Below are 10435 nucleotides of genomic sequence, written 5' to 3' on the forward strand. Positions count from 1 at the left end.
AAAGGTGAAGTTGCTACAGTTGGGAGAAGCATGCCACAAACTCTGGTGCACCGAAGAATTATGCACGGCTTGAGGCTTTCACGCGAGCAGAACTGACAGCTCTATGCAGCCAACAGAAAACATCTGTAGGGCAGAATCAGCCCACTGGGCCCACATTCACAGGCGCTAATTTGGATGTGGCTCCCTAACCTGGGACACATGTCTAAGAATGGGCATTGGAGGCCTGTCTGCCTCTTAAAATAGTTCACCACTGAGTGCTCGCGTGCACAGCGGTGGGCTGTGATTCTACCCCGAGTCTCCCCACAAAGACACTACATTTGTCATTCATCACTGGGTGCGCGTGTGCACTGCGGTGGGCTGTGATTCTACCCCACAAACACACTGCATTTGTTGAGTCATTATCAGCTACTGCGCTAAACTTCATATTCATATTTTTATTTGGTCATCAAAAGATGACTTTTACAATGTTGGCTATGTAATTGCTTAATTTCTTTCTAAGTGTTCATAGGGAAATTGTCTTATCAATGGTTAAAATGACAAATGATATGAGCCTTTGGGGAACCCTTAAGACACCGCAAACATATCACTAAGTTCACTGAGCACACTGGCTCCTTTGAGCCCTACAGCAAGTCCTATTGTACCCTATTAATGAATACAGCACAGAGACCCTGAGCAGCCTGGGTAAGTTCTTGTTGGAATGTAACTGAGATTTGGACCTGGGCTGTTTAAGTCCTCAAAAGCTGGTAGCCTAGTCTTGTTCTATACCTGTCCTAGATCTGGAAGAATGTCAGCTGAGGTGGTTCTAGACAGGAAATGTGAAACACTGAGGCACTGGTAAGGTTAGATGATCTAACTCATAAACTATGGTTTATGTATGGAAAACTGTGGATCCAGGGGACTCACTCAACCTGCCTCAATTGGTTGAAGGAACATCTAGTGCTAGAGATGGGCCTACCATGAATCTTCTACATCTAGTTGGAAAATATTGCCCTTATTTTTTAAACAGCTTATTCTTATAAAATTTTAAATATTCGTCATAAGAAAAATTAATAAGCAACAACAAAGTTTCATAAATTTGATCATGACAGGCCCTGCGCCAGCCTCCTGTGTCTGGGCTTCTTAGCACCAGCCTTGAATGCCTTGCCGCATGAGGACTTGTATGGCACTGTTTCTGGGAAGAGGTGAACAAGCATTTATTCACCAAGCTAGGAAACCAACAGCAGACCAATATATAGATTCCACCAGTCCAGCTTGGTGAATCAGTGAATTTTCCTGGGGTTGCTTTACAGGGGTGGGAATGATTCAAAGATAGATGCATCACCAGAGCCCACCTCAGCACGAGTGACAGCTCACAAAAGCTGGAACTCTAGCACATACTGCACAGCCTGCATGCAGCTCGGCAGGTTAGAGTGTGTCCTTTCCAGGTGCCCCATTTGGTCTGGGCCTTTTTTAGGTACCTTGGCTGGTCTTTATCTCTGCCAGTCAGCTTGGCTTCTCTGCCTCTTCCAGGAATCTCAGCTTCTCTGAGAGTTTCTGATAACAGCTTATATCCACTTAGAGAGGATGGGGGTCTAGTGAATCTGGTTGGTTTCAGGGACTTCCTGAAGCTATTAAATTGTTTACTTCCAAAGTTTAAGGAGCTTCCTGCAGGATGGAATATTTCACCTCCCTTAAACAACTTTGTCTTAAGGAGCTACCCCTTTAGAACCTTCTGTTGTGCACTCCCCTTCCCCCTTAGAATCTCCTGTTTGCGCCCCCACTCTGTTAGAGCACCTTACTGTGCACCCCTTCCCCTTAGAACACCCTGCTGTGCACCCCTCCCCCTTAGAACACCCTGCTGTGCACCCCTTCCCCTTAGAACACCCTGCTGTGCACCCCTCCCCCTTAGAACACCCTGCTGTGCACCTCTTCCCCTTAGAACACCCTGCTGTGCACCCCTTCTCCTTAGAACACCCTGCTGTGCACCCCTCCCCCTTAGAACACCCTGCTGTGCACCTCTTCCCCTTAGAACACCCTGCTGTGCACCCCTTCTCCTTAGAACACCCTGCTGTGCACCCCTTCTCCTTAGAACACCCTGCTGTGCACCCCTTCTCCTTAGAACACCCTGCTGTGCACCCCTTCCCCTTAGAACACCCTGCTGTGCACCCCTCCCCCTTAGAACACCCTGCTGTGCACCCCTTCCCCTTAGAACACCCTGCTGTGCACCCCTCCCCCTTAGAACACCCTGCTGTGCACCTCTTCCCCTTAGAACACCCTGCTGTGCACCCCTTCTCCTTAGAACACCCTGCTGTGCACCCCTTCTCCTTAGAACACCCTGCTGTGCACCCCTCCCCCTTAGAACACCCTGCTGTGCACCTCTTCCCCTTAGAACACCCTGCTGTGCACCCCTTCTCCTTAGAACACCCTGCTGTGCACCCCTTCTCCTTAGAACACCCTGCTGTGCACCTCTTCCCCTTAGAACACCCTGCTGTGCACCCCTTCTCCTTAGAACACCCTGCTGTGCACCCCTTTCCCTTAGAACACCCTGCTGTGCACCCCTTTCCCTTAGAACACCCTGCTGTGCACCCCTTCTCCTTAGAACACCCTGCTGTGCACCCCTTCTCCTTAGAACACCCTGCTGTGCACCCCTTCTCCTTAGAACACCCTGCTGTGCACCCTTCCCCCTTAGAACACCCTGCTGTGCACCCTTCCCCCAGAACACCCTGCTGTGCACCCCTTCTCCCTTAGAAACCCTGCTGTGCACCACCACCTGGCATCCTTGTCTCACAAGCTCCCCCAGCATGGAAGAGGAAACTGTTACATGACAGGACAGCATTTCTTACTTTGCTCTCAACCATTTGTGGACCCTTTAATTAAGAAGCCTCCGAACTTTCAAAATATGAGATTCTCTAGCTAAGCTTTAATTTTAATAATTAAATTGGGCTTAAAGTTGAGTTATATTAAGTTATTCCTCCCTCCCTTATCCCATGTTTGTTTTGCTTTTTAGTATAGCTCAGACTGCCCTCAGAATCATTCTGTAGCCCATTCATGACCTTGATTCCTCACCCTCTGCCTTTACTTCCGGGGATATTAGGCAAGCACTGTACCAAGTGAGCCACACCCCAGTCTAGTGAATTCTCAAGTGTGCTTTTGTGGTATCCAATACAACTAGGGCTATAATTTGCCGGTTTCAAACCTAGCCTTGGTTCACTCAAGATGTGTATCAAAACCCTTTCAAACATGGAAGTAGTGTAGCTTACACTGCATCTAAGTACCTGTATTCATTAGATCTATTACTATAGATTTGTAGATGTTATTTTTCTTATTATTTCTTATTATTATTTTTCTGGTGTAAAAATAGAGTCTGTTTTTATTACCTACTTTCTGCCATCCTGTCTCCCTCCCCACTAAACCTCTGGGTTCATTTTCCAGGCCTGGGTGATGAAATTCACTTAAATGCAAGTTTTGGAAATGAACTCGTTAATTGATACCATTTGCAGCAGCGCTGTGATAGCTCCATATGGCTGTGTGGTAACACCAGCTGCCTCATTACAAGCTGTCATTGCAAACCTCTTGATTAAAACCCGAGTACCCCATAGGTAAAACAGTATTGCTTCTATTCTTCAGGTCTATATTTGCTGTGGCAGAAATATGAGACCTACATTTGTGTGAAGGTCATCAGGTGGAATGTATTGATTCCTTCAGTGGGTGTCAACAGCTGACCTACTGATAACTGTCTGCCTCAGTGTTTGTAAGGGTCAGTGTCCAAAACAGTTATATATAGCTGTCCCCATCATTTGCATTCTTGAATGCTTTGACTGTAAGTGGAAACACTAGACCTTGTTTAATCTCTGAGTTTTAATTGAAAATGGTTTCTTTAGAAATCGATCCCTTTGAATATTGATTGTAGACTTATTTTCCAAGTAGTTGAGCATAATTTTTCCTCAGCATATAAATTGCTACAAAAGTCTTGTGAAAACCTATCATACATTTTTCTGAAGTCTTAAATGGAATACACGAAATGCGCTTAAGTGTCTTTACTCTTGTGGGGTCATCCTCACACAGCAGTTGACATCTGGGCGAGAAGCTGCACCCGCCAGCATGCTTCATTTAGGACCCATCACAGCTTCCTAACTCATTTCTCCAGAGTCCACACACGCCCTGCCCACGTCTCCTCCTCACACAGCAGGGGGTTCTGTAAATTTAAAAAAATAATGATAACTTTATTCTTTTGGGAAGTCTACCTCATTTTTAATCAACTTACCTTTCTTGACTCTTAAAACATTTGATTTGTATTTTTAGTTGTGAGCCCAGCCTTTAACGGCTGAGCCATCTCTCCAGCCCTAGAGTTAGATTATTTTTGTAAGAAGCTTTTTTTTTTTTTTTAAATAGACTATAAATAATCTTTAAAGGAGCAGGAGAGATGGCTCAGCTGTTAAGAACACTGGTGGTTTTTGCAGGGGACCCAGGTTTGGTTGTCCGTACCTATGTGGGACTCACAACAGTCTGTAACTAACTGCATTCCTTGGTTATCTGTTGCCTTCTTTGGAGAGTGCTTGCATACATGCAGGCAAAACACTCATATGCATAAAATAAAAAATTCTTTAAAAAATAACAATTAAAGCCAAGTTTTATGCAATTTTCATTGCCAGTTTATTTGACCTTGCATAAATCCTCTTAATACAACTTCAGAGAAATGTCAGTGCCCTAGTCAAAAGGCCTGGATTCATTTTTCTTGTGTTTAATCCCATCTGTATGTGGTATTGTTTATAGAAGGACATTTTAATGTGCAGTGTGTTGAGCAGGCTTCCCTCCCCATTCTCACCCTCTTGTTCCTCTTGACAGTTTCATTTTTCCTTTCGTGCCAGACACACAGACACGATTTTGGTGCCTGTGTAAAATCTAAGGACCACAAATGAGGGGAAAGAGGATGTTTATCTTTTTCAGACTGACTTAATTTTCTTACTATGATTATCTCCACTTGTATCCATTTTCCTGCAAATAATGCCTGAAAGTATTCCCTTGTGTGTATATACCACATTTTCTTTATCCATTCCCTGGTTGCTGGATGGCTAGGTTGTCCCATAACTTTCCTATTGTGCATAGTGCTTTAGTAAACAGTGATGTTCAACTTATTTCTATGATATGTTGATTTCAGAAATGTTTAAACTTCTCGTGAGACATTCCACGTTTTTCAGGAATTGGGTGTAATCAGATAAAGAAGTTCACAAATTATACCATTGTTAATAATATTACAAACTTACCAAAAAACATTGAGGAAACACAAGTTAAGCAGCCCACTGTTAAAAAGGTAAAGATTTTTTTTTTTCTTGGCGATCTGTGTAATAATTCTTAAACCTGGATATAAACAGCCAGTCACTTAACACAGTAATGGTCCTACAGTTCCTGGCCTAGTGTGTATTAACCGACTAAAGAACCAGGACACTTAGAGGTGCCGACTTAGCAGGAAACCCCCTTTTTTTCTGGCACATGTTCCACCACTGAGTTTGTTCTGAGTCACGGCAACTTCTTTTCTCACTACCAGCCCGGATCAACCCACCATAAGATTACATATAGATCTAATCACACTCATCTCTTCCCTTGTGCCTAGAGAACTATGTCAGGCAGACCCTGGCTTCCTGAGATCTCTGAGGTCTGGTCCCTGCCAGTCTTTATAACCTTGTTTCTTCTTATCTCTTTATGTGCCTTTTATACCAGGCCATGGGAACCCCTTGCTCCTTGTGCCACTCCCCCTTTGGTCTGCCTCGCCAGAGTGATGGCCTTCATCTGTAACCCCTGCACTTCCAATTTCTGGAAATGATTTTTCAGCTTATGAATTACCGGGTTGTGATTTTTCTTTAGCTTTAATTTTAGTCAAATGTATTCTTGTATTCTGGAAAACTACTGATTATAACACAGCCACATATACAGTAAAGCATTAAATATATGACTGACCGGTTCTGGGCTCAACTTCATAAATATTTATGAGATACCTATTTTGTACAAGCCAGCTCAAGACAGAGTGAAGTGTTTAAAATGGTAAAAGCCAAAAATGGGGACACAAACCTGTACCTCAGCTACTCAGGAGCCTGAAGCAGGAGAATTACAACTCAAGGCCAGCCAGGCTAACACAGCAGAAATATAGAGACACTATCTTTAATAAATAAATGGATGAATAGTAAGATAAATAAAAAGATATAGCATAATGGTTTCTGATCTGAAAATGTCACATTTCTAAAACCAAGCAAAGTGGTGTCTTCTGTTACTGCTAACTGCAGATGAGAAGGTGAGGTTGCTGCGAGGCTGTGTTTCATAGAAGCAGTAGTCTGACCCAGAGGTTGAGTATGAAGAAAGGAACTTGAAGACTCATATTGGAAAAGAAAGTTTCCCTGTTAGATTATGCCACATGTTTGAGGAATCACTAAAACAAGAGACTGCAGTTCTCAGGAATGACTGTTGTATATGGACACAATACTTTGACCTTGGCTTAAGGACAGTCATTCATAGCCCATCCTTGGTAGTCTTCACTTGGGCACAATCCTTAACCTCCCGTTTCAGTTGCATTACCTAAAAATCCTGGAAAATATGGACACTCTAGCTGAGTGCATGGCAGAGAGTGTGTTTGTGACACCTGGCCCATGGGGGCATAAGTGCTTGCTGCTGTGTCTGTGACACCTGGCGCATGGGGGTGGGGGGACAGTAAGTGCTTGCTGCTGTGTCTGTGACACCTGGCGCATGGGGGGGGGGCAGTAAGTGCTTGCTGCTGTGTCTGTGACACCTGGCACATGGGGGACAGTAAGTGCTTGCTGCTGTGTCTGTGACACCTGGCGCATGGGGGGGCAGTAAGTGCTTGCTGCTGTGTCTGTGACACCTGGCGCATGGGGGCGGGGCAGTAAGTGCTTGCTGCTGTTAAGAAAACTCTTTTTCTTCATCATCAGTAAACTTTAGGGTCAAAATCTGGGAATGATATTCTTTGCTCCTTCATTTCCAGTGTACTAAAGGTGCATAACAATGAGCAATGTGAGATAATACTCATTCAGTATTTGAGGAGAAGAAGAAGCATAAACTACTAGGTTCCCACTGAGTCATAGTTAAAATTTAAAAAGAAGATTTCCTCCAACAGGACAGATCACAGGATGCCCCAAATTAACATGGAGAAGTTACACTAAGTAAGACTGCTTGTTCGGCCTTCTAATTATACCAAATGAGATTACATATACCAGACCTAAGCCCTGAAGTACACTGGCCCCAGGGACCAGTATCAAAGTGATCAAAGTGATTTTATACCACTTTGAAAAGCTTGGTCGGAAATGTGCTAAGCCTTTTGCTTAGGGCTAGGGAAGCAGTACCCTGTGCATGGACTGAGCATACACCTGTACTAGCCCCGGTGTCTGTGGGCTTCAGTGGAGTGGATAGGTAGAACAGACACTGCAGAGGGCTGGACTGAGCCTACACCTGTCTGTGGGCTTCAGTGGAGTGGATAGGAAGAACAGACACTGCAGAGGGCTGGACTGAGCATACACCTGTACTAGCCCCGGTGTCTGTGGGCTTCAATGGGTGCCCCACTGAGTGAAGTGGGTAAATAGTGGACTGCATGTTTCAGATGGGGATAGCTGGGATCCACATCAGGGATTTTCAGCTGTGGGTGAGGGTGGAGACAGCCTTTGAAGCTTTATTTCTAGCGTTGCTGTGTGCTAATGTGGTTTAAATTTGCTTCCTTCCTTGGACTTTCCACAGGGCAGGGAACCCTGACTGCTCTTTGGACTGGAGAGGGGGGGGGAGAGGAGTGGGGGGAGGGGGAGAAGGGTGGGAGGAGGGGGAAGGAAATGGGAGGCTGGGAGGAGGGGGAAACTTTTTTTTTTCCTTTTCTCAATAAAAAAATAAAATATAAAAAAAATAAATTTGCTTCCTTGGGCAGGTGGACGATTGTGGCTTTTCTTTGAATCATCCAAATCAGTTCTTCCTTGAAAGCCAGCGGATCCTAACTGGAGGCAAAGACATCAAGAAGGAATTCAGCCAGCCAGAAACTCCTCAGCCCAAAGCCAGTGTCCAGAAGACCAGGGATGCATCGTCTGCCTTGGCCTCTCTAAACTCCTCCCTGGAAATGGAGCTGGAGGATCTAGAAGATTGTTTTAGTAATTGATGTGGCCACTTCAGTGCACCTTTCCCATAGCTAATGCATTCCTGTTTGTAAGGTTTGCTTTATCCTCCTGTTGAACAACTTTCTCTACCTACCTACTCCATGTACAGACATCTGTTAGCAGAGCAGGTTGCTTCTACCTTAGTTTTGACATGATGGTAAAAGACAGTGTTCTATTGAAGTCTTTCATTGAATATTTTGATTTGAATCCTGTTTCAGAAAATTAAAACAGAACTTAGTGACTAAAGTTCCGAGGCAGCAAATACAACTAAAACCAGCTTTTAAAGTTTCACATATTAGAATTCTGACCCAGTCCTCTTTTGGAGCATTTTTGCTAATAAATATGAACACATGTATGTCTATATCTGTGTGATTGGGAGTCCTGTTTCACAGCAAGTTAGTCATTACTTCTTATTTGAAATGGTCTTTGAAATACTCATACTGTCGATCGGTATGGGGAGCAGAGGAGGCTCCGAGTGAATGCATAGGAGTGGATAAAGTCCCGCGTGAATATGCATGGTTGACATGGGCACAACCACGGCAAGGACACCAATGCCCGAAACTCATGAGAATGGCAAAGCCTTCCTCTGGTCTGAGTGGGAATGCTGACAGTGTGCGCAAAAAAATTCCCAAGCCCAGCTTCCTCGTCTGGGGCATCTGCTGTCCTATGGAGACCGCCTACCGAGACCAGCTAAACTGCTCCTCACTTTGGACTCACAAAAAACTTTCCGGTTGAGGCTGCAGTTGATGCACTCCATCTAAGCAAGCCCAGTCTCCCCAGCCCCAAGTTTTCTGCATACGCATCTCTGCTCTGCCCTTTCTTCATTCCCTCATTGCCCCAGACAGCTTTCACCAATGAAGATTAGAAACGCTTTCTTTTTTCCATGGCCTGTTTGTTACTCATTGTCAGCAGGAGAGTTCCTCCCGTGAGTGGCAGCAGACTCCCCGAAATGAACGGGGACTGGAGAGACAGAATTCCTGTAGTTACTTGCTCAGGGACAGGCCGTTAGGTAAGTAATAGTGTTCTGCATCTCAGCCTTTACCCACTGGCTTCTTACTAAAGCAAAGAGGTTTAAAGTCTAAGGTATGATTACCAAATGATTTGGTAGCTAGTGTTTTTTTCACTGCGTGCAGTGGGGCTTACAGACAGCAAATGAATGCAGTTCCTGGTCCTAGCTTCCTTCTGGCAAGGAGGTGAGGTGGGCCCGGACAGCCCATGAGAACAGTATTCATCAGAGCCATCTTCTGGGTGCCTGACTCCCCCCTGCATCCCCACTCACCCAGAGGAGCTGGGACTTTTATATAAGAGAAAGGGTTATTTTCAACTGTGTGGAAAATATGAGCCCGTTAATCTGTTTCAGTCTTTTCTTCTGGTAAGGGGGGTACTTGTCTTTTTCTTTGGAAAAGAATCTAAATTGAAAAGACATTGAATTTAGAAAATGGGGCTGTTTGGAGTACCACGTTTCAATCTTATGATGTGCTGTATCCTTATGAAAGAATAGAAAAAGGAGCAGAGACCTATTGGTACAGTGCTCCATGGAGCTGTTTTTAACCACAGAATTAGGTTAGCTTTAGAACACTAAACGTCCAAACGTAGGTCTCATGTAGTGCCGTAAGGGGACATTGAACACAAACAACCTCATGTAGTTCAATGAGGAATCTTAGTCTCCATAGGTGACAGTGCTATGTGGGGCCATCTTTTGCTGGTGCCTCATGTCCTCATTTCAGGAGGCAGAAGGATAAGGCCATGGACAGAATGGCAGATCTGTCTTAGTGCCTTTTTTTTTAATGACAGCTTCAAAGAATGTATGTCCTCTTGAATGTCTTATATATCTCTAGTCAAATTTCTGAATAACACTAGATCTCAGCTGCAGTATCCCAGTAAGAGGCTGTCTTTTATACAGAAGAATATGTAGAATTTGTGAAGTTTGCAGATCAAGAGTATAGAAGTCAGAGGCTTAAACAAAAAGATAGAAATTAATATCTTTTACTGCTGCTTTGGAAGGTTGGAAAAAGCAATTCATTTTTTCTGTGCTTCATGGGTCTCGCCAGTTTTGATTTGTTTTCTTGAAGACAGGCTTGTTTGAATTGGATGATGTAGAAGGAATCCAAAATGAAAAGAAAAAAAAAGATGGTGGCCTCTCCAAAAAGCAGATGGTGAAAAAGTCTGAGTATTCCACATTGTTACTGTGAAAAAAAAAAAAAATAAGGCCATGTAGCTCTTACCAGGTGGAACAGTTAAATGAAAAGAAGTTGGGGTTCTTGTCGCTGTTGGAGCGATGGCATTGCTGATGGAGATACTACTGGGTTTCGTTT

General features: G+C 44.2%; 1 protein-coding gene across 2 annotated transcripts in view; it reads left to right on the top strand.

The window, feature by feature from the left end:
• Positions 1 to 8481, top strand: part of Prim2 (DNA primase subunit 2) — a 182201-nt gene extending 173720 nt beyond the window's left edge. For both annotated transcript variants that reach the window (XM_041656070.1, XM_041656071.1), the window contains exon 14: positions 7898 to 8481. In XM_041656070.1, the coding sequence (XP_041512004.1) occupies positions 7898 to 8122 (225 nt within the window). In that variant the 3' untranslated portion in view covers positions 8123 to 8481. The remainder of the gene's footprint in view (positions 1 to 7897) is intronic.
• The last annotated feature ends 1954 nt before the right edge of the window (positions 8482 to 10435 follow it).

This window comes from Microtus oregoni, unplaced genomic scaffold, assembly GCF_018167655.1.
Source record: "Microtus oregoni isolate MIOR12 unplaced genomic scaffold, Mior012 000007F_ref0000211, whole genome shotgun sequence".
In the NCBI taxonomy this organism is placed as follows: Eukaryota; Metazoa; Chordata; class Mammalia; order Rodentia; family Cricetidae; genus Microtus; species Microtus oregoni.